The 23,796-nt window shown below is 34.6% G+C and overlaps 1 protein-coding gene, 1 non-coding gene and 1 pseudogene across 5 annotated transcripts in view; 1 reads left to right on the top strand and 2 right to left on the bottom strand.

Moving 5' to 3' along the window:
- The window catches only part of LOC106134502 (rho GTPase-activating protein 21), a 335,912-nt gene that overhangs the window by 294,377 nt on the left and 17,739 nt on the right, over positions 1–23,796 (bottom strand). For 3 of the 4 annotated variants that reach the window (XM_060944386.1, XM_060944387.1, XM_060944385.1), the window contains exon 1: positions 6,319–6,376. The exons of the other annotated variant lie outside the window; for it this stretch is intronic. In XM_060944386.1, the coding sequence (XP_060800369.1) occupies positions 6,319–6,361 (43 nt within the window). In that variant the 5' untranslated portion in view covers positions 6,362–6,376. Of the gene's footprint in view, positions 1–6,318; positions 6,377–23,796 lie in introns of those variants that run through there. 4 annotated transcript variants of the gene reach the window in all.
- Positions 509–1,714, bottom strand: LOC132901786 (uncharacterized; annotated as a pseudogene).
- Positions 13,385–13,456, top strand: Trnae-cuc (transfer RNA glutamic acid (anticodon CUC)). The gene has a single exon. It is a non-coding gene; the product is annotated as a tRNA-Glu (tRNA).

Consider the following 23,796-nt stretch of genomic DNA (forward strand, 5'->3'; position numbering starts at 1 on the left):
TATTAAGAGGGTACCTAAATGTAGGTTTTTCTATTAAGGCAACATTATCTAGAGCAAGCTCACTGTCAATAGTATTGAAGTTTCAATTTTAATAATAATTAAAATCAAATTGTGGAAGCTCTAGACACTATAATGTATCAAGCTATCGGTATTGTAAATTATTTCCGAGGTCATTCATTCAACCATATAATCACGTCTATTATCCCTTGTGGGGTAGACAGAGCCAGCAGTCTTGAAAAAACTGATAGGCCGCGTTCAGGTGTTAGGCTTAATCATAGAATTCAAAAACTGAGAGTTTGCTAGCCCATCGCCTTAATGAAGAATCCCAAGTTCATAAGCCTATCCCTTAGTCGCCTTCTACGACATCCATGGGAAAGAGATTGAGGGGTCGAATACATTACTCGCTGATGTAGAAATAGCAGAAGAAAGATGTAGTCTCGGCCTCGCCATTCCGGGTAAGAGGCGTGATTTTAAGTTTGTATGTATGTTAGGGTGTCCCAGGCTATAAGGGCGATTTTTTTTTTTGGGAATTTGGGTACGCATACCCTCTATTTTTTTTTCGATTTGACCCATAAGTCTTAAATATGAAGTATTATTGCAATCTGATAATAGTAACCCGTGCCGACTTAGCTTGAAAGTTTGAATCTGAAAGCTAGTATGGAGAAATAGGGAAGATAAGGGAGATTTAAGAACTTAATTTCAATCCAATAAATAAAACATAGTAACATTATTAAATAGTAATAAGGGCTTTATTTTTCATATTTCCTTTTCAGAATTTGCTTTTTACAGTCTGGATATATCTGCCTGTGTTCTTGTACGCAACGTAATAAAAATTGTTTCTGTTCCTCTTCGACAGTGATCAAGCCATGAAAGTCTTTCATCAACTCGACTGATCTTTCGTCGGTATCGTTTACTGCTCTTAAGTTCTGTACCTTCATTTTAGCTTGTTGAAATGAAGCATTATTTGACCACAAAGGATATTGACTCGTTGAGAAAGCTGTCGTCAAGTTTCAGTCGAGTGAACAAAGATTTGCTTTTGGCGGAAACGAAGTCTTCGAGTTTTTTTTCATAGAGTGGGCCACAGAGTTCTTCTTTTGATGGCATGTACCGTTTCCCATGAGCTGATGGAATCGTTTTGGACAAGTTAGTAACCTAGATTAGTCTCTTGGTCTACACTATCATCAAAGAGAGACAAAATAGACACCTCGTCGGTCAAATACCACAAGTGCTGACAGAACTTCTGTAAATCTGTCTTTGAGATACTTTTGTCAATTGCCTCGTGAGCCTTCATGACTTTTAAAACGCAGGTCCCGGTAAGGAGCATTCACTGCCAAAATACATTGCAGCCAGGATTTGACGTAAGATGTGACGATGAATAGGCAGACGTCAAGGAGGGCTTCCTTTTCCTTCTTTGCGATTTTGAATTGCGAGCTTAGAAATGATATTTTTAGAGAGTAAATAGCTCTTGCCATCCACCTAGTTTGGTGCATGGCGCCTGGAGGCTGTATCTTAAATTTATTTTCTGTATCACCGCCAAGAAACTTTATTGAAAGCTCTATTAATTCGCGATAGTCGTCTCTAACAATATCTTTAGTTAACTCACTCCGGTAAAACTCTAGCAGTTCATTAATATTTGCATCACTCAGACAAGAAAGCTTTTCTTTATGACTCTCTATTTTCTCAGAGTTTATGTTTTTCCAGTTTTCTTGGAATTTTTTGAAAAATTGGATTGGAGGGCTCGTCGTAATTTGGTTGATTTTAGTTTCGAATACGCCTTTCAATACTAATTCGTATACATGATGGCGACATGCAAATATAAGCATTTCCCTGTCTTATTTCTGTTCCAGGAGTATACAGGCTCCATTAATGCGACCTGTGTTTGAAGCAGTAGTATCACAGCACAGCATCTGCACTTTGTCTTCAAGATTCCAGTCTAAAAAAACATTCCAAACAGCTTCTGCCTGTTCACGACCTGAAGAGTTGTCCTATTTAGGTACAGCAAGTAGTTGTTCTTTATCATCATATGTAATAAGTATCGGAAGACGTTCTCCTTTACATTTGCGTGAATCTAAAGCGGGTTTCCGTCCCAGTGGACGGTTACAGTATCTGGTACCTTGTTCTGGAAATCAACTTTAATTGCTTCTGCGCGCTCTGTTCGCTTTTCCGTACGAACTCTTTGAATTGTTGACTTACTTATTAGAAATTCGTCAATGTTATGCCCAAGAGCTTCAATTGTTGCTTGTATTATATAAACAGAATTCCTCATACTTATCTGACACCGATCTAATGCAGCAACCAATTTTGGAATTATGAAACTTTTCCTTTCAGAAATATTAGACTCGGGTCGTGTGCTCTCAACGGATATAGGTAGTCGTGTGCTCTCAACGGATATATCGTGTACTTTTTTTTTCAGAATCAGATGATGAATCTTCTTGAGGAACATGAGATGAAGTTGAAGGCAACAGAGTTGAAAAGTGTTTAGCACGCCGTTTTTGCTCTTCAATGCTCCTAACTCGCGCAATTTCTTCTTTTTCGGTCAGTTTTTTGTCTACTCCAGCTAAGTGACCAGGCCGACCTGGCTCTCTCTGTCGCTGTAAGAAGATCCTATCTTCGTCAATTTTTATTAATTGAAGCGCATCGGCATGTGCAATATCAAATAAGTTGTCTAAGTTCGTAACAAAATCTTGTCGACGCTGCTGAAACACATTTTGCGTCTTTTTAGAATTTTTTTGTAAATCCCTCCAAACTTGGTATAAATTAACTAATTTCTTAACGCAGTTAGGAAAAGATTTAGTTGGAATACGTGCCTTTTCCCAAAAAATAATGCACTCACGAATAGCTAGATTTGCACTTTCATTCACACTTAAATTCACTTCACGAATATTGTAGAATAGAACTGCGAGTATTTCTCCATTTGAGGGAAGTTTTGAACCAGTAATTTGATGTTTTACGTTCCCTATTAAGAAAATATCCTTTTTTGAACTGCGTAACTCCACCGACATCTTGATTGAAAGAAAACAATGCGTTCACTCATAAAACAAACAAGTAATTGCATGAATGTCGGTACGCTCGCTGCCGTGCGCCTAGTAAACAAGTACCCACATTTCCCGATGTAAGTCGGCACGGGTTGCCGTGGTTCTAAGGAGATGAAATTTTATATACGGTAGTTTTGACATCATTCGAACAAAATTAGAGGGTATGCGTTAAAAAAAAACAACTTTGATTTTTTTGGGACACCCTAATGTATGTGTATAACTGGCTTTATACACCAAACGTTAATTGCAGAACAATGGCGATATTCAGCGCATGCACTCGACCTTGCGGCCTGATCACGACTGCACACCTGCATCCGATGACGAGTACTAACAGTTTTCGATCAGAACTCGATTGTAACTCGATTTAATATACAAACATATAGATAGATAGATAATTCATTTATTTGATTTGCTACACACAATTTACAATTTCATATGGAATACAAATTAATTAGGGTGAGTTGCAGCAATACAAAAAGGTCACAACTCAACGAATTTATTGCTACTCGTATAAAGCAATACGCTGATTTTCAATAACACGTCTACATTTGAGCGTCAGTGGTGGAACGGTTAAGATTCCCGACGATGCGAAAGTAATAGGTCATGTGTCCCCACATGTTGAAATTCTGCGTACTATGTATATGTTCTAATAGATTTAGACAATGGCAAGACATCTTTCTATTTCAGCAAAATAAAAACAGAAAAGCTTGCTTCAGACAAGATTTGAACATAACATTTCCTGGTCATAAAACACACCAATCACTGGAACCTCTGAAGTATTTAAAAATAATAAAACCTTTACTATTAGTAGCACTTCACATCACAAATCAAAATTACACAATGAATAACACAAGTTGATATCGAAATGCAATTAAAAATCGTTTGTATACTAAGCACTTTGCTATCATAGCCGCCCATCTTGAATGCCAAACTTGACATTGAACCGTAGGTCAGATTATAAATAGGCTGCAATATTGACGTGGAGTCAATTATATATTGCGAAATCATTGATATATTATGTTACAATAGATTTCAATGAAGTGATATAAATGGACACTTGAACAGTATAAGATTGCAAATTAAAAATAATGAACTGTAGCTCCATCTGCATAAATGTTAAATTACTTTTTTTTTCATAACGTTAACAGAAAACCCTTGTATATACTTATAGAACATCCTATCATTTTACCAACATTTTCGGCTAAGCTTTGATTGACGAGTCATTGGTGAATTATAGATTTTCTTAAACTTTTAAGGAGCATCAATTCAACAACTTTAAAAACAATGAGTCATTGGATGAAATTGATCTGTTTAATAAAAAAGTTCAACTAAGTAGTTATTTGATTTATTATTATTCAAGTAAAATTATATTTATGATTTAAGTATATTTTGGATTTTCGATTGTAATGTGTTTAAATGACCTTATAAAATGTGTTGATTTTTATTAATGATCCCTGTGATCTGAAATAAATGAATTTTATTTAGTTTTTTATTGATTAAATTAGAATATCAAAGCTCAGTTAAGTATTTAATCATTATGTTGCGAGAGCTTAAAGGCTTTTCTGACTAATGTTAAACATGCCCTCAAATTTTCAACTCGCTGATTGACGTTTTAAAAACTTATTTGTTGACAAAGTTTTTGCTAGGTTAAGCTTAAACTTTGAGCTTTAAAAACGTCAATCAGCGTGTTGAAAATTTGAGGGCATGTTTAACATTAGTCAGAACAGTGATTTTCGGAAAATTACGAGTACTGGGTAGCCCATCAATCTCCGACTTTATGTAAAAACGGAATGACTTAAGACCCTTTACATATTTAAGAAAGAGTTCAACGCTCACATTACCCGAAGTTAATTTAGCGGCAAATCGAGATAAAAAACTAAACATTAATCAGGCTGCTCCGCCCATTTCTTCAATAACCTGTTGGGATAGAACCGCTCGGTGGCAAAAAATCAGTAGATAATTTGGCGAGCTAATATTTCTGGAAACCTCGGACGAAGATCGAGTTTAACAAAACAAAAAAATTACATAAAACCTCCAAAGATCTTATCGCACTCTTTCAACAATCTATATTTATACTTCTTTATATTATAATCAGAGACAGTTTGTTTGTAAAGGCTAATCTTCAGTTATACTGAACCGGTTATGCAATTTTTTTCATTCATCCTTTCATCGTTAATTTTTATCATTGTCTGCGAGTGTTATAGTAAATGAGTAAAACGAACGAAACCGTGGTGACTGCTAGTGAAGTTATAAGCAAATACCTTAATAATTTATCACATTGGCCTTGAGAGTAATTTTAACAAATTTCCACCAACCGGCAGTTTAAGGAATGATTTTTTTTTACTGAAATCACATTGATAGTGTAAAAAAACTAAGTACAAAAAACAAATCAACAAAATAGTAAAGAAGTAAAAAGCTCAAACGTTTTATCATACAAAACGTACAGACGAACAAACACAATATCACACTTTTTATGACAATGAAAAAATACATTAGCCCTGTCATTCAAAAGATAACAATCATTCCCATACGTGTACGTGTTCACAAGAACAGTATTAATAATGACTTAGCACAGTGAAGAAACGATTATGAATAATCTATAGTGAATATATAAGTGTAACTTGTGATACAATGAGAAATTCATTGTTGACGCAATACCGAAGGAAAACAATCACCAACACAATGGTCTGTCTCAGTAAAAAGGGCGAAATCCCTAGGCAGCCCCCGCAGAATGGCACGCGCGACGCTGTTTTTATCGCGTCACGACAAACTATACTACTGTTTCGTTTTTTATTATGATGTAAAGCAGGACAGAGAGGTTTTCGCGCGATAAACACGGTTCTTGAGGTGGTAAGGGCTACAGGCCGACATCGATGGAAGAGGATAGTAATTGACGTTGTAATGGGCGTATTGGTCGGTTCTGGGAGTTCACGCTCAAGGTTATATATAACTGTGGCTTTAATAAATGTTTCACTAGCTGCGTTTAGCCTTCTGTGTTCATCGTCTCAGAAACTGCACAATAAAATAAACTGATGGATAAGACTTTAATAAAGTATGTCTTTCATTATTGCATTATATTCTAGGTCTGTTAAAGGTTGAAAACTCGTGGCCCACTGAAGATAATTAGCAAAATTTCATACAGTCAGCTGCCTGTTATAAATTTTTAATAAATTTGAAAGAAAATGAGATACCTTTTTTGTTACTTATCAATTTTGTTGATATTTGATCAATTTGACTATATTTATTAGCAACAACCAAACCATCAATTAACTCATATCCTCACCTGAGTAGATCCTGTAAAGCGAGTCCAGCAATCCTTGCATCATTTTGATTTATAACACTTACACCGCACTGAATGAACTTTAACATGGACTCTACAGCGTCTTCATATTTCACTCTCAAACTATAATTTCGATTCGATTGTTGACAAACCGAAACATAGTCTGCTTTTACGTTATCATCACTTGTTAATGCTCAAAACTGTATAGATTACGAACACACTAGAGTTAGAGCATTGACCAAAGAAAATATTTACAATTCACCTTAAGATGATAATTGTATTCTTGCAAGAAGTAAAAGCCAAACCATTAAAATTATTTTCATTAAAAGTTTATTATTGAGAAAATATTACTGGTGGAAAATAAACAAAGGAGAAACGAAAAACAAATGACAATTAGCACTTTAGACATCAGTTATTTCGACACAAATCCCAAATGAATTAGTTCCACACACTGAACAAAGACATCACCTATCAGATCGAACAACGATCAGTGTGATTGCGCATAGCGCCGCCAGAAAAACTAAGACAGTGTAAAATGATTATAGACAGTAAAATAACTATAAGTTTAAGAGGTGAACGGCCCAGATGAACTGTGCAGTGGCCAAATTGAAGTAACGGAACTGATGGATTGTTATCATCAATCAGATTTGCGTAACTATCTGTTAGCAATTACTGATACACTTGAATAGAGAGCAGTTATGGAGATGTAAGATAAAACACAAAGTCGGGGTCGAGTTCGAGCCTTCCGAATTCTTACGAGTTCAATCTTATGGTAGCCATCTATGTACGACATGAGAATAAGTTGGAGATCAATTAAGGAAAAATATAGCTTTTACAAAACATGGTTTTATTTTCAGTTTTGCCTTTCGAGGCATAAAACTGAGCAAAACTTAGGAAGTTATTTAAGATTTCTTTTAAATATTGTCATACTTTACAATATGCGAGATCAAGATAAGATTCTAAAAGGTGGTATTTATTGAGACCAAATATAGCAAGCTAATAAACATGAATCTATTTACGGAGTCCTTGAGTAATACATTAACAAAAAGAAACAATAAATAACGTAACACACATGAACATAAACGAAGACATAAACTATATTTTGTTTGACTTTGTCTACGTTTAGTGCTTTTATCGGAGCAACGTAGGAGTCGTGAATCGTAAAGTTATTGCATAAAATATAATCACGATTTTGAAACAAAATGTTTCCTAAAATCCAACATTTTTACAGACATTGATAATACTGGAAACAAATAACTAATTTCCAGTCTCTGTTGGCACAGATCTCTTGCCAGTCAAAAGATTAAAATTTTACCTAGTATTTCCTAAATCCATTTGTCATGAGTAAAATCCGAGGTCTGTGTCAAAAGTTACACAAAAAAATCATAATAGATGAATAGAGCTAGTTGTTTTGTTTGTGTTATTGCAAAATTATATTTACTTATGCATACTCATTTGGCCACTTCACAGAAGTTCTCACTAAGCTATTCATCAGAAAGACAAATGGAACTGTTCTTTAAAATTTTCTGTCATAAAAGCAATTATATGGAAAGCGTAAGCCAGGTTAGTTGTTTTTTCTTGGTTAATACTTTAAGTACCTACATCTTTAAAAAATTTGCAAGTACATTGAATAATATTGAACGTTGTACGCCATACAAGGAAAGGGATTGTTTGGAATTCTAAATCAATGAAACCCACGTGCAAAGGTGGGCTGCGTTCGTTTATCTACAAGTATCTTAAATTTACTTATAAATTGCGTTCAATGATTATATTTTATATACTTATATTTTAAAGCAGAAATAACTTAAGGTTCTTGTTTTAACGAAGGATAATAAATAATTATTGCGAGATAAGTATTAACACACAACGGGATTTACTTTGATTAACAAAATAAAAGATATACTTAAAATCGTTACAGAGAATAACGAATATCATTTAAAATAAACAAGCAAACAATGAACAAATAAATGAAGACACTAATGAGACGTCAACGAGGATGTCCGTTAAAATTAGCCACACGTGAGAGCCGTGGCGAAACGAAAAGAACTCCCAAACAAAAGGCTAGCGATAGCACACAAATTACATTGACGATCTTCTCAAACTATCACGATTACAAGTAAACTTCAATAGTACACTTCGGCTTTGTCTAAGTCTGCATTACTGACATACTTTGTCGTCTCGATGTATTTGTGGACTCTGAATTATAGTCATCCTCAGAGGAAAAGTCAGACAAATTTAGCTTTTCGAATGCATTGAAATTTTGCATTTCATCGCAGAAAACTCCCGAATTGGAAATTAACAAGTTGAAAAGATATCTTGAATGAAACGACGAGAGTAAAAAATGCGAGTGTCGCAGACGCTTGTGCAAATGAAGATTTATTCTTCAGTAAATTGGAAGTGGCATGTCTGCGCTTAATAAGAGAGACGCCAGGGCAAAAATCTGAGTGACTTGTTAAAGCAAAGTGGACAATAAAGTCACTAACTAAACAGGAAAGGTCAAAGAAATCGAACACTATCAAGTTTTGATCTCATATTTTTGCTAGCACACAATACACTGCAGATTCCGGCACCTTCGGAACACATGTTCCGTGTCACTAAGATAGATCACTTCCTTAATCTGCATGCACTCGCGTCGGGCTATTAACTATTACGTGTTATTAGCATTTGGCGCGCGATTTTGATGTTGAGCGTGCGATTTTTGGATGTGCGGATGCGCGTGAGTTGGTTTTCACGAGAGCGTTATACATTGCGGATCGCGCGCCCGCGCCGTCCGCGGTCTGCCGCACCGCCGCCGCCACTGGCCTACCGGGATTATTTATAAATTCATACAGACAGGGGTCGTAGAATTTTGCACGACGACGGTTTGGCATGCCAAAGCTAATGACTGTAGCAGGTCCCGCCGGAAACTAATTTTTACAGTTTCTTATTGGGATGTTGTGCTTACGCGCAGACAAAGTCATTGAATTTGTTTTACTGCTACAAGCATAAGTTTATTTTCCGACGAGAAATAAAATGTCCTCGACGCAATTTCATGAAAGCGTTTCTTAAAAATTTTATGTCGTGGATTTTCAAAAATAGTTTCGCCACTTTGCTTGCTGAGCTGGAATTTCTTGTAGCTTTAACAGATTTAACCAAAAGGAGGATGGTGTGGATGCTGCATGGATATTTATTGAAAGTTTTTTTTTGGTATCTAAAAATTTATTTATTCAACCAACACAATATTTGCTAATTAACGCAGCCTACTTTTGCACAACAAAAGGTGTCAGAATTCTTGTAAGAGCCGTCATTGTGTTCGCGCCAGAACATTTGTCTTTTAGAGTGATCGTGCTCTTGAATTTGCTAATGAGGATGGTGGTATTTATATTTAACCCACCCACGGGTCTGCCGAACGTGTCATAACACCCGAGCGATTAGAGAGCAGTACACCTGTCCAGGTGGGCGACATGGCCAGGGTCGAATATTTCCACGGCATTACGCAACTGGTCATCTGTCTCAGGTAGATCATCTTTCGCATTAACTTCAATAGCTAATGGCTTCGTCTATGCTTTATTCTCGTTTTGGGAATGCCTGCGTATTTTATATTACTTGAGTTTTGGAAATGGTTACTGCTCAGAAATTTATGGGTATAAGATAATAAGATATAAAAGAATAAGATAACCATTTGTATCAACCAAAGCCCATATATCTGAAGATGAAGAGAACGCCACCTGGCATTGAAATAAAAATAAAAAATATTCATCTTCTTCAACATATTTCTACTCGTATGTCTATTTTGTGAAAGGTTTTTACGCCGAAAACAAAATTCTGATGAATTACAAAAAAAGAGCCAGTGAACTATGTTATAAAACAGTACAGGTTTGAAACCATCTAGTGGCCGTAACACTACTCCCGGAAAAGTCTGACGATACTTCCCATGAATCACTAGCAAACAACAAAAGATTGAGAACTTGGCACACATTTCACTATTTCTTGACAAATGACTTCTAAAATTAAATACAATTATTACACTATTTGAGAAAAATTTGACGAAAAACATTCTAATATGTAATGCAAAAAATTGTTAAAAATAAGGCCGGCAAGAACTTTTATCTAAAGGGCAACAGTATGCTGTTTTTGAACCGTAAATATAATATTTGATTTCTAAAAGAAATTTTTAGATATATCCGAGTTTATTAACATATACACTTCTCAGGTTCAATTTTATACGAATTAAAGTAAACCTTTACGAACCTTGGTCGATCGTTTTTAGAGATACAATGCAATAAAACACATCGCTTAAAATTTGTCTTGCTGTTGTTACCAGTTTATAATCTGCAATGCTGTAAATATTAATATGAAGGCGTTTGTCTGTCTGTCTGTAGCGGTTGACTGACATTCTTCGAATGCTGTCAGGTGTAGCGGAATTGTTGACGTTGAAAAATTAAGAAATAACTCAGAATAGCGAATAAGTGGGATGTGGACGACGTTTCTCGCATATTCGTTAGCGTTTCTGCTATTTCCACGTCACGGTAAATTATCGAGAGAAGTCATGTCATGTTATAAATGTCAATAATATATTCTACTACTAATGCCAGTAACATTATGGATGTTTTTCACTCCATCACGCTAATTAATTTATGTAATGTAAATATATTGTTTGATAATGATGACGTTAATCCCAAATTAATATTTATTTACATTCAGTTGCAGTAACATAGAAGTCAAAAATAGACAGGCTACTAAAATTTTACATCTTCCCATTTCGTAGCAAAGTCCACTTTAACTTTTCTGTGAAGCAATCTTTTGGTTTTCGCGCTACAGCTGTCTTCCATGACGTCGTTTCATTGTGGGTTTTATCGCTTTGTAAGTCGTAAAGTATTGTCTAAAAATTACTGAGCAACCTTACGTTCAGTATTTCTGTAAATTCAAGGATCCGCAACCGACTTATGAAACTGGGTTCTATCTCTGAGTTAACTGTTGTATTTTGTATTCTGTTAGAATACATTTTCAAAGTCTACGTTAATTAACAAACGCAAATTAGAAATTAATATTAATTTTCTCAAAATTATAAGAACATCGCAGTTACATTATTGTCGTTAAAACTAGATTTGAAAGACAAATAAAGTTATGCGTGACCTCCGCAATTTTTACATGGGAACCTAATCCTTGGTGGATCATGCTAAACGCTACAATAGATGAATGGGTTGGCTGTGTAGTTCCCGGCACCAATAAAAAAAAATAAGACCACTCCATATAGTTCCCATGAATGTCGTAAAAGAGGATTAAGGGATAGGCTTATAAACTTGGGACTCTTCTTTTAGACGATGGGCTAGCAACCTGTCACTATTTGAATCTCAATCATTATGCCAAACAGCTGAACGTGACTTATCAGTCTTTTTCAAGGCTGTTGGCCCTGTCTACCCCGCAAGGGATATAGACGTGATTATGCATGTTTGTATGTATGTGTAATATTATAGGCCAATGAAACTACGCCTACTAGCGTGTAAATGATAAAAGTGGCTGTAATTTCAGATATCCCAGTGTATATTTGGACTTGTTTAGAAGTTTTCTCTCAGCAAAAGGCGACCGTTACTGTGTCAAGAACACAAATCAATACACAAAATTACTTCATCATGATTTTCTAGCTTTCTTTATAAATTTATCTTTAAATAAAGTAATAAATAAAGTTAGTCAAATTACAAATAAAAATATCTACCTTCGGATGTTAAAATCCTAATCCTATTGTCATCTCGGATAATATCGCCTTTGACGTTGGCGTTTCACTCAAAAAACATATTTCTTTTATATTTTTAAGTAATAAGCGTATTCATAAAGAAATCTACATTGTGATATGTCAAATACATACAAGTAGCAATGTTTAACTCCCAAATGACACAAGCCCATTGCACAAACCTCATAAAGATGACAAATATGCTACCTTAGTTATATCGTTCATTCGGGTTTTGTTTACATAGGTAGTGTGCTTAGTAATGCAAACATCATATCCGTTATTTGATGCACAAAATACACAGTCAAAACAAAACATGTCATTCTCCCATATATACGGCACATGCTACCTCTTTTCTTCACTAAATAACTGAGAGAGATGGCAGGAGCCAATTTTGGAAATGGTTTGTAAAAATTATTTGGGACGCTGTCAAATATTTCACGTAAAATATTGTTGAGAATTCTTGGCTGGCATTTGTCCTTAGGAATTTTATTTTAGTACAACATAACTTGTTTGCAATTTATGTTTAGGTTTGTTTTAAACGAAATTCGTAAGCTATTAAACTTTGACCTCCTAAATCTTTTCTTATTGGCTGCATTCTTAGCTGATGGTTTTAATGTCCGAACTACAATAAAGACAATAATTATGTATGTAAGAAATACATCGAAATTGTTTGGCAAAATTACGGTTGGCTGTTTGCCTGACGCCGCTCCATTTGGGAAAATCTTTACTCCTAAATATAACGCATTGCAATGACAAGAATTTATAAAGTTATTCTTTTTTTGGCGTAACAACGCCGTTCTTCCTTTTTTGCTGGTATAAGTCACCGCTTCGTAGACAACCTGTACATAAAATAGGTAATGCAGTTTGGTCATCACTTTAATGTTGACACTTTTCATAAACATTGTGATATTGTTTTTCAGTCTTATACTCGTATTGTTCAAAGTATATTCAAAACATGGTCCTCCTGTGGTTCCATTAATAACCTTATATGTAGAACTATTAATAATTCTGTGTTTCCATTGCAACAACGGACGTAAACTATTTATCCTCGTTGACAATTGAGCGCATGCGTTACTTCCTATGATGTCATTCAATTTGTGGTATCCTACATTTACCTATAGGTAACAGAATTTGGGTCGGATATTCAGTAACGATGTAATCAAGATTTAGAGATAGTGACGAATTTAAAACCCATCACAAAGATTATAAGCTTTCCTCTTGATCGACTTTTACAATTTGCACTTTATATGCTAGGAATTAAAGAAATGCCAAATTGAAATACTACTTATCGTTGAGATTGCCACAGCCGATCATCATTTATTTCTCAAACTGGTAACAATTTTCGATAAGTCACACAACTCCGATATGGTCTAGTGGCTAGGATACCTGGCTCTCACCCAGGAGGCTCGGGTTCGATTCCCGGTATCGGAATATTTTTTTAACTTGTATTTCTAATTTTTGTTTTGTCGCGAACAAAGTCTGTGAATCATAGAGTATTAAAACATTTTAAAAATTTTACAAAATTGATCTGTCCATCAAAACTAATATGTATGATATTTGTTTTGGTGAAAAATATTGGAGGCATTTTAAGAAGATCTTACAGCTTACTTCCCTGATTAGAACAGACTAAGGAAGATTAAATTTAAACATTACACCCAATTTTTTGCTGAATTTACAAGTGAGACCCTTAACGGTATTATTAAATGAGGAAAAAAGTTAAAAAAGATAAGACACCACTCAGAACAAGAATCGACATAAACACTGTAACCGACCGCGTTAGTAAAAACCAAAACCAAGAGAGAGAAAGAAGGAGCCATATAGGTAGAATGTAAAACTCAAGAATACCAATAATAATGTCTACCGACTTAGTGAGAGCTTTCCTACATATCATTACAAAACTTTCTTTCCACATTCAAGTAGTAATTACTGATGAATTATCACTTTAAAAACGAAATGAAGACACAATTCAAGATGATCCGGGCAGCTTTTTTGCGCAGCGTACCTATTGCTATTGCAATACAGCGCGGTAATGCTGCCTGCGTCATGGGAACCCTTACTAGGAGCCAAAATTGAAATAATAATATATTTAGTCTGTATTTTAGAATAGTTTTTTTTATTATTAATTAATTAATATTGGTTGTATTATAATAATCATATGTAGCTATGTATGTTATAATTGATTTTTTACTGTTGTTATTAATCTGTTATCAAAATAACATTACCAAAAAAATACAAACTTATCTCGTTGATATCCCAATTCAAGGTGAATTTCCTTCCTGTTGTTTACGTAAGGAAATCTTGTTCCCTGTTAACCCCTCCCTAATGATGCCATTCACACTAATATAGTTAACCTACTTTTATTCATCCGCTCAACATAACCGAATCATCAAAGCATTCTCCCTGTCACATCACTAAATTCCCTTAACACGCTGTTCTAGACTACTTACAATATTTTTCTTACATTATTTTTTTGCCACACTATTGAAGCTACAAAATTAATGAAAGATCAGTGGTCGTAATTGTACCATTTTCGACACCACACTTTACCTGAAACAAGAGCAAACATTCTGATAAGCAACAGATAAGTTATCTAACATTTGTTTTGTGAACGTTACCCGACTGACTGGTTTACTGGGTCATAGTAACAAAATAGCGCAGAATTTGTTATATAAGTGTAACTGAGTGAACAGGATTGAAATAGTGTTGCCGATCGATAGTTCATTATCGATTGGATACCGAGTAAAAGCAATAGGACTATCGATAGTGGCGATACTAGCGGTAGTATCGATACTATTGCTGATTCGATACTATTGTACCAAACTGCTCGTATCGATAAGTAGACGATTTTCGAGGTCAACTATCTCGCCCTCTCTCTCTCTCTCGGTCGCTAGGTTGAACTGTTTTAATTTTTTTATTGAACTACCTTTTGTCCGTGTGAAACGTACCTTATGTTCTCATCTTATTTCTAAAGAATCTCTATTAAAGTACTTTCCGTAAGGGTTAGAAGGAGAAGGTTCAACACTACCAACAAAATGCAAATGGAATAAATTTGTCATATAATTTTAATACGTAAACCGAATCTTATAAAGTATCCAAATTAATTGAGGTAGGTAAAATAAGGTAAACACAAATTACGAGTATATTTGGGTCAATCCGCGTTCGCCATAAGTATTTCTTTAATGTGAACTTTAAGACGTATTTAATTGCAATAAAAATTTATTGTATAATTGGATTTCAATATAAATCCTTGGCCGACAAAACGGTTCAATATCAATAAGGCATCGCCTGTTTTCGGTTATATTTTAAATTAAGTTTTAAAACATTTTTAATCCTTTGGCACAGTCGGATATGCTTAATTCTTACATGAACATACACATAAAATCACGCCATTTTCCCGGAGGGGTAGGCAGAGACTAAATGCTTACATTAAAATTTCACATTAAATCGAACTGTTATTAAAGATTCATAAAATAACCATAAATATTAATAACATCTTAAGATCATTCAAAACAAAAGTAAACAAAATCTAAGACAATATTTTCATAGATACGATCAGGAAGTCCACAGTTCGAATATAAAGTGCTACAAAATAAGGTTTTTATTCGTTTACGAGACAAATTAACGACTAATTTCGATTTATATCAGCAGTAAAGTTATTTATGTTCGGTGCGGGATTCATAATACTTTATTTTGAACGTGATCTGACACCGATAAGGTGTTAGGGTTCCACAAACAAGTATAGTATAAACTACTACACGATCCAATTGTAGTAGTGCGTTTGAATACGCGCCAAATGTTTTGTGTCTTGGATGATGATGTTGGGTCCAGTATATAGTATACTAACTGTGCCCGCGACTTTGTCCGCGTGGACTTGTTATTTTGGGCATCATTGAAGCTCTCAAGTATAAATAATGCTCCCCGTTTTTTTTTCACATAGTTATTCCATTATAATGATTGCAGCGTGATGTTATATAGCCTAAAGCCTTCCTCAATAAATGGTACACTCAACGCAAAAATATTATTTCAATTTGAACAAACAAAGTCTTCAGCTTTATAATATTAGTGAAGATATAGTATGAAATATACTAAATCGTTGAATTAACATCCTATAAGACAAGTTTCGTATTTACAGGGGCTTGCTTAATCTGTGTGATTTTTCCCGCTATCCATTTATTTTTCATTCCTTCTATACAGGTATTTCACATATATAATATTAAGTTATGAAACGTGCCTCGGAACGACATTCACGGCTGGCAAGGGTTAATAGAATACAACATCACATGTCCAAAATAGATTTTAATTTTAGTTTATGATTTAGAAAAGATTTTTAATTAATTTCTTAAAGGATGTTTTGTTTCAAATTTTAAAAAAATAGAGTAGTTTCACCAATTGTCTAATACTATTGTATAATACATTAATTTATCGCCGAAGAGTAAGTAAAAAATGATTGAAAATTTTGCGACGGAACCCTCAAGGAGCAATACATGTCTCACTGTTTACTTTTTATGACCTCTCACTGTGATTATTGAAAAGGTTTCGACATAAATGTTGGTAATAAGTTTTATAACAGGTCACGTTTTGACCTTTTTTAAGAGCAGGAAATAAAATATACCATTTCAACCTCACTAGGCTAACTAATAGATTTTGAGGCTTAAAATATGTTAGCTTGAATATTTTCCTGTCTAGTTTTTTGTTTGAGAAGAATACAACTCCTTCCTGTGGATTTTGTTGGAAGCGGGAAAAAAACCAAGTTATTATAAAACATCATAAAGAATCCCGTGTTCAGACGATAGCAAATTTTTCTTTTTGAACACAAAATTGATATAATCCAGCCTCTACTCCAGGTAAATATTTTACGATTAATAATGAGTGTAGATAATCCTTTTCCCAATCTAACTCAAACTGATATTTATTATTCAGTTCACAAACCACATGATCAGGTAGAAACAGCATTACCACAGATTAATGCAAGTGATAATAGTATGCATGTCTGGACTAACGGTCGGCATGTAGGCGATGATAATATATCTGGCGCCGGAGTCTAATACAATGGAGTAGTGTTTCAGGCTCCGATGCAAACTAGAAGATTTCATATCAATCTACGAAGCAACACCGGACGCGGCATATCGAGTACCTATTTGGTAATAGAATAAGAGATACATACATACGTATGATCGGGTCTTCCAAATAGGCATTTGATTCTTACTTGCTTCGAGTATAATTCTGTCTTCGACATTCATCAATCTTTTCATGCAAGCTTTACATACATACATATAGTCACGTCTATATCCCTTGCGGGGTAGACAGAGCCAAAAGTTTTGCAAAACTGAAAGGCCACGTTCAGCTGTTTGCCTTAATGATAGTATTAAGATTCAAATAGTGTCAGGTTGCTGGTCCATCGCCTAAATGAAGAATCCCAAGTTTATACGCCGATTCCTTAGTCGCGTTTTATGACATCCATGGGAAGATATAGAGTGATTGTATTATTTTTGTATATTTGTGCTGTGGGCACCACACGGCACTTAAGGTTGTAAGTTTAGGGCGCTTTCGAAGTTACCTTTAGGAAGAAGGTTCCAGATTTGACCTTCGCTGTAGGTACTTTTAGAAACATTATCTCCGGCATATTCATTCGGTAAGAACTCATAAGTCCTGTTCTTATATCAAGATTTTTGTTGCGATAATTATACTAAAATAGTTTAGGAAATGACAGTTAGAACTACTTTTCTATAGATACGTATTTCATCTGAAATCAAGTAAGTAAACCTAAGATAATATATGAATTCGTAATAGACGTTTATTTGATGATTTCTAATCACTTTCCAAAACATATTATTCTATAGGCTGAACGAATCTGTTATAGTCACGATAATTGTACGTTACTGCCTCTAAAGTGTCCGCTTTGTTCTTACAAATTAGCATGAATTACTTGATTGTTTTCGAAGAAGTATGATGCGCGTTGTTGAAGGCATAAGTTTGGTTTATCAGGAAAATTTAACTTTAGATTGCGTTGCTGTTGCATGACATCTTCAACTTATTTATTTTTGTTTTTGTAAATAACTATGCGATCAAATTTCTTATATGATAATTTTTGTATCATTTTCAAAAAAATGTGAATGACAGAATCTCAAAATGCCTCCAGGAATTCAAAAATGCCGAATCTCCAATTGGTTCTTTAAAGAGGCTCTTAAACGTGATCACTGCGAATTGCTTGACCTTGACCAAATTATCTATATCATTATTTTTTCCTTAAGATGAACGCTGAAAAACTCGACGACTAATTTATTTAAATTACTTCATCGGTGTTGCCATTTTATGGCGCGACTCATGTTTATTAAAGATTATGCCCAAAAGTAATCTTTCTTTTCATTACGGATATTCCAATACAACAGAATGCCAAATTATTTATACCAAATAGGATTACTCCCATAATGAAAGTATTTAATCAATTCATAAAAGGGCTCGTAAAATAAAAGTTTTCGAAAGAAAAGGTCAATTGCCTTAGAAAGGTATGTCTTTGACGTTAAAGCTAAACATTAATCAACCCTTCCTAACACTTCAAATCTCAGTGATGCAATAACAATCAAGCTATTAGGACGAGCAACTGATAAACTAGTTATTTATGCAGATGACATAATGTTTCATTCCCTTTTCACGAACTATAAAACCATTGTAAGAATCGGAAAAATAAGTTATAAGAAAATCAACATCACGCCTGGCCAGGATTGAAGACCTGTTTGAGTACTTCACTTTCTTTTTAAAAAATACATGCCATCACCAGAGTGCATAAATCATTTCTCTCCTTCGAAGCAAAACCCATATAACTCGGGATTCCAGATGTCATGTGCGGTGCTTTAAATTGAGCGGTTGGCAACAAAAGGTTCATTTATTCGATTCATACGAATAAACACCGAGTGACATTGTTATCGGTACTCGTTTTAGCTTTGATGTGGCACGTTTATGGCATTGTAAAATGTTGAAACGTTTTTATTTCTGTACGTTTGTTTTCCGCAGTCCAGCGGAATTGTTCTGCTGAACTGAAATAAGGTTGCCGATCATTACCCATTGCAATTAAACAATAAGCATTTGACATAGTAAACTCTAAACTATCAAATCCAAAATTTCTTATTTATAAGCATACTGTTTCAATTCGGGAAACGTTTACATAAATAAAGACTCGAAATCAATTTTGTTGTGGGAGGCCTATGTTTAGCAGTGGACGTCCTATAGCTAATGATTGAATTAATTATGTTGTTTCAATTAATTCATGCGACATTTTTGCCGAGGAGGAACATGCTTCTTGCTGAACGGATTTCAACAAATCTATATTTTCTTAATTGACCATAAACTACACGGCATCGAATGAACTCCTTTTTAATATTCAATACAAAATAAAATTGTCGTCCTTATTATTCAATTGTTTTCACACTAACCTCCGCTGTTACTTTGTTTCCAATGCATTTTAAACAAATAGATAGAAAACATCGCCATTTTAAAGTCAACCCTAAAATAACCTATGGCTCGCAAGCGGTCGCGAAAGGCCGTAAATCGGTGCAGTTCTCTCTGAATAGTTTATTTGATCCCGGTTCGATGCCCGCGCGGGGTGGTCTGCCCCCGATAGTATTGTTTCTTTAACGGTCATTTCTATAGATATCTGGATACGGATACGTTTATTTTCTGCAATTATCTTTCGATGGGTAAAGTATTGGTGAACTTCGGAATTTTGATACCTCGGTTTATATGCTGATTACAAACTAACAACTGCTATATAATTGTAACTTTTATATCTCATCGCACTCTGTGTAAAACCAAAACTTGCTTCCCTACATCAAAATAAACAAATTGTAAGTGTAAACGAATCGCTTCATTTGATATCTGAAACGAGTTACGATAAAGTAAATGTTTCTCTATCCAATAGCTTACTGTCCGCGATCTATCATCGGTTACACAAAGTTCGTTAGATTCCAACATTCCATCGATTTAAACCAACTTTACAACATTCCAGTATTATTAGGTGTCTTTATTCATATTAACACGTCTGTATCCCTTGCGGGGTAAGCAGAGCCAACAGTCTTGAATAGACTGATCGGCCATGTTCAGCTGTGCGGCCTAATGATAGTATTTCAATTCAAATAGTGACGGGTTGTCTAATTATTCAATTCGTAAAACACATTTACGTCACGCGTCTATGTTTTATCTACATTTTGCGTCATGTATCTTGTTATCAAATACAATAGGTCGTCATAGTTATAGAAAAAAGCAAGAACCGCTAGGCATTTTGTGTCTAAAAAAAATATATATTTATATTCGTTTATTTTAGTTTTTTTCTTTATTACGCCATAACACATACAGAAAAACTTACAAAACAACATAAACACAGTATTTATTTCCTTCAGTTTTTATTATTTTGATCACACAATAAGTACTTGCATAAAATAAATATGGTTTACAAAAAAAAAGCTGGTTGAATATACCTATTGTGTCTAAAAAATCCATCGAATTGAGAACCTTCTCCTTTTTTAAGTCGATTAAAAATAAAACGAGATACATAACTGTTTAATTATGTTCCGAAAACCTGTAGAGTTGACCACAAAGCCTTGAAATTGATCCAACCGCATCATATCATGTCCAGTCTATTCTAATACACAAAATTGAATCTTAAAACGATGCAGTATGACTGACGATATAATAATATTAATGTTCAGTATAACCGTTAATCAAATAAGTCTTTGTAACGATATGTTTGAAGGTTTGAAGACAACTCGATAAAGAGAAATGTCAACACTACGCTATCGAATTTCATTTCACTGTTAATCGGATTTGCATAAAATTAATATACATAGGTAGCTAGCGAAGGCGATTGTTATTTCCTGTAAAGAATAAGCCTTCTCTTTGTTCTCCTTTTCTGTGGGTACATACATACATACATATGGTCACGTCTATCTCCCTTCTGTGGGTACATATCGTTAAAGCCTAGTAAAGACCTACCTCTTAAAGATAATGCAAAAAATATCCCAATACGGGTGCAATTCAGACAGCCGACCGGAACTGCTATTAGATGTAGCCTAACTAAAGCCAATATGTAATTTATTTTAGATGAGCCGTGTTATTTCTGGAACTTTAGAATAGGACTACTTCCTATCTTTTAAATGTCGTTAAAGGCGACTAAGGGAAATGCTTATAAACTTGAGATCCACACTTTCCCCGAGGGGGTTTTAAAGTGACTAAGTACATCTTTTCATTTGCACCGATCCCTGCATACTTCTTCCATGCTCATTCCGCATTTTGTTTTTTTGCAATATTACCTGACAATTTTAATCCTATTCTTTATCAGAATGTCTTGCAAGAGACCTTGATTTTGTTGTTTAATAACTGTAATTGCCGAGAATGTAGACTTGTAATTCATTTCAATGATGTCAATCATTATACAACGATAACATTCTTTCTAGATTTTACTATCACTGAGGTCGTGTTTGTATAGTCACATGACTAGAGTACCAGCCTGTAAACAGTTTCCTTGATTGACTTATAAAATCTGTGCGATGAAAGAAGATACTGACACATGCCACGAGATGATGATGCGAAGAGAAATCTTTTCGACACCAGACCAGCATGGAAACAGTTTTCAAAAAGTTAACAATATTATCATGAAAACAAAAGTCTAAATTTACAATTTCCATGAGATTTTATTTATTAAAATAGGTACAGCTGCGAAAACGGAAACTACAGACAAATAATAATAATATTTAGAAAAATTTTGGCGAACCTCAGGCCTCGAATCATTGTGGCGGAGGTGTAACTAAGAACACTGCGATGATGAGAGAGAGTGAAGGATATCTAATCAAGCCTTGGTTTAGTATAAAGTAATCCTGCACTATGGTAGGCATTTACATCATAATTTAACACGCGTTCTCGGACGTTAGATAGAATCAGTGTCTGTGGTCAGTGCCGTCGCCACGGATATCCATCAAGAGCTGATCGCGTGGGCGACGGACAGTCAACTAGAAAGGAAAGTGAGCTTGTTCTGACTGTGACCTATATAATATATACGGGGTACAATATTGGTTTATTCTAAAATGAGCGTCGGTGGTCAAACTGTCAAGGTGAGCAGTGCGCGTGGAGGCCCAGATTCAAATTACTCTTTCCTGAGTTATGTACATTAGTTTTGACCTGACGATTGGCGATGGATGACTAAGCCAGTTGGTGATCGTCTGTTGTCTGAAGGAGTGTCTCAAAAAGGACTTTGTCCAGGATCCTATATAATAAAAAACAATATTTACGGACAAGCCAGACTAATTATAAGATAGTTGTTATCAGTAAAGTTAATTATCAATTATGTACTAATGTACATATGTACAGTATGATTAATACAAGAAAAGTAAACAAACAACATCCGTGCAAGCAAAGAGACGTTAAACAAATTAGTTTTATAGATAAGTAACTTTAATAACCAGTAAAAATACTTAAAAGTAGGTATATTTAGTAATGTTCTTACATAAAAAGAACTAAGTTACATCATCACATTTTATGTAAAATGAGATTATACCTGCGGCTCTCACCTGAAAAAACTTAAACTTAGCGCTCCCTTCAACTACTGAAAAAATATATACATATACCTACCAAATTTCATGTTTCTACGCCCAGTAGGATAGGCTGTTCGTCTTCTGCTAGACTCAGTAACATAATATATTTAAAAAAATCAATATACATAATATTGATGAGCGTTAATAAAGCGATGAACTTAGTAATGGAACCTTAATAAATAAACCAAAGTAAAAATACTACTAATTGGATTTTCGTGGGTAGCTTACTTGTAACCTTGATCGCTTCTCTTGCATTCAAGGGAAATAAATTGGTTAGTTCAATTATCAAAAGCCGGGAACTACAAGCAATCAAATGACAAAAATAAAATGTATACTTCTAATTGAATTTCTAACCAGCATCAAACAACTAGGGCTGGGTGTCAAATACCGCTGAACAAATATGATATCAAATATTTGGGGCAGTAGCGTATTAGACCGAGCGTGACGAAAGTGGTGTCATGTGTGTTGTATTTATTTGCGCTAATTAACGGTTTTATGTTCTTTGGAATTTAAAACATGATTAATATTGGGATATAACTCAGGCATAAATGTTACTACATCCCTCAGGCTGAGGTAGCATTTCGGATATCGGCCGGGCTTACAAAAATGTTTTTGATAATGGTCCCAGTTGCATGGTTCGGTAAAGTCCTCTCTTCCCTGGATTTATTCACATATGTGCGCCCAGACAAACCGCAGCATGGATTTTAGGCGTCATAGTTAATTATTATGTATTTCTCATAAGGATATAAATAAAAAAACTCCTGATCTTGAGTAAAGTAAAACACTTTATTGTAATATATATAAAAAACACGTAACAAAACAGAAGAATTTCTCTAAAAATAAGAAGTGCCCTTGTACTGAATTTCTCTTTCTTTTAAGTTTAATTCTTATTTTCTTTGATGTACCTACATAAATATATAAATAAATAAAATAAATAAGAATATAAACAGTACAAAAAGCGGCTTTATCGCAAATGCAATCTCTTCCAGGCTCTTTTAGCTTCTTAAGTTATTGCGTATTTTGTCAAGAAGTTGTCCATCAAATGTTACTGTAATGAAATCCATTCGATAGCAAAATAAAACCCCACTCAATCTTCAGATCATAGAAATCCAATCTATAAAATACCCTAACACCCATTTATATTCCATTTAAATATCCATTGTAAGTGTAAATTACCATTTGATGCACTGG

Source organism: Amyelois transitella, chromosome 5 (assembly GCF_032362555.1).
Source record: "Amyelois transitella isolate CPQ chromosome 5, ilAmyTran1.1, whole genome shotgun sequence".
Taxonomy (NCBI): Eukaryota; Metazoa; Arthropoda; class Insecta; order Lepidoptera; family Pyralidae; genus Amyelois; species Amyelois transitella.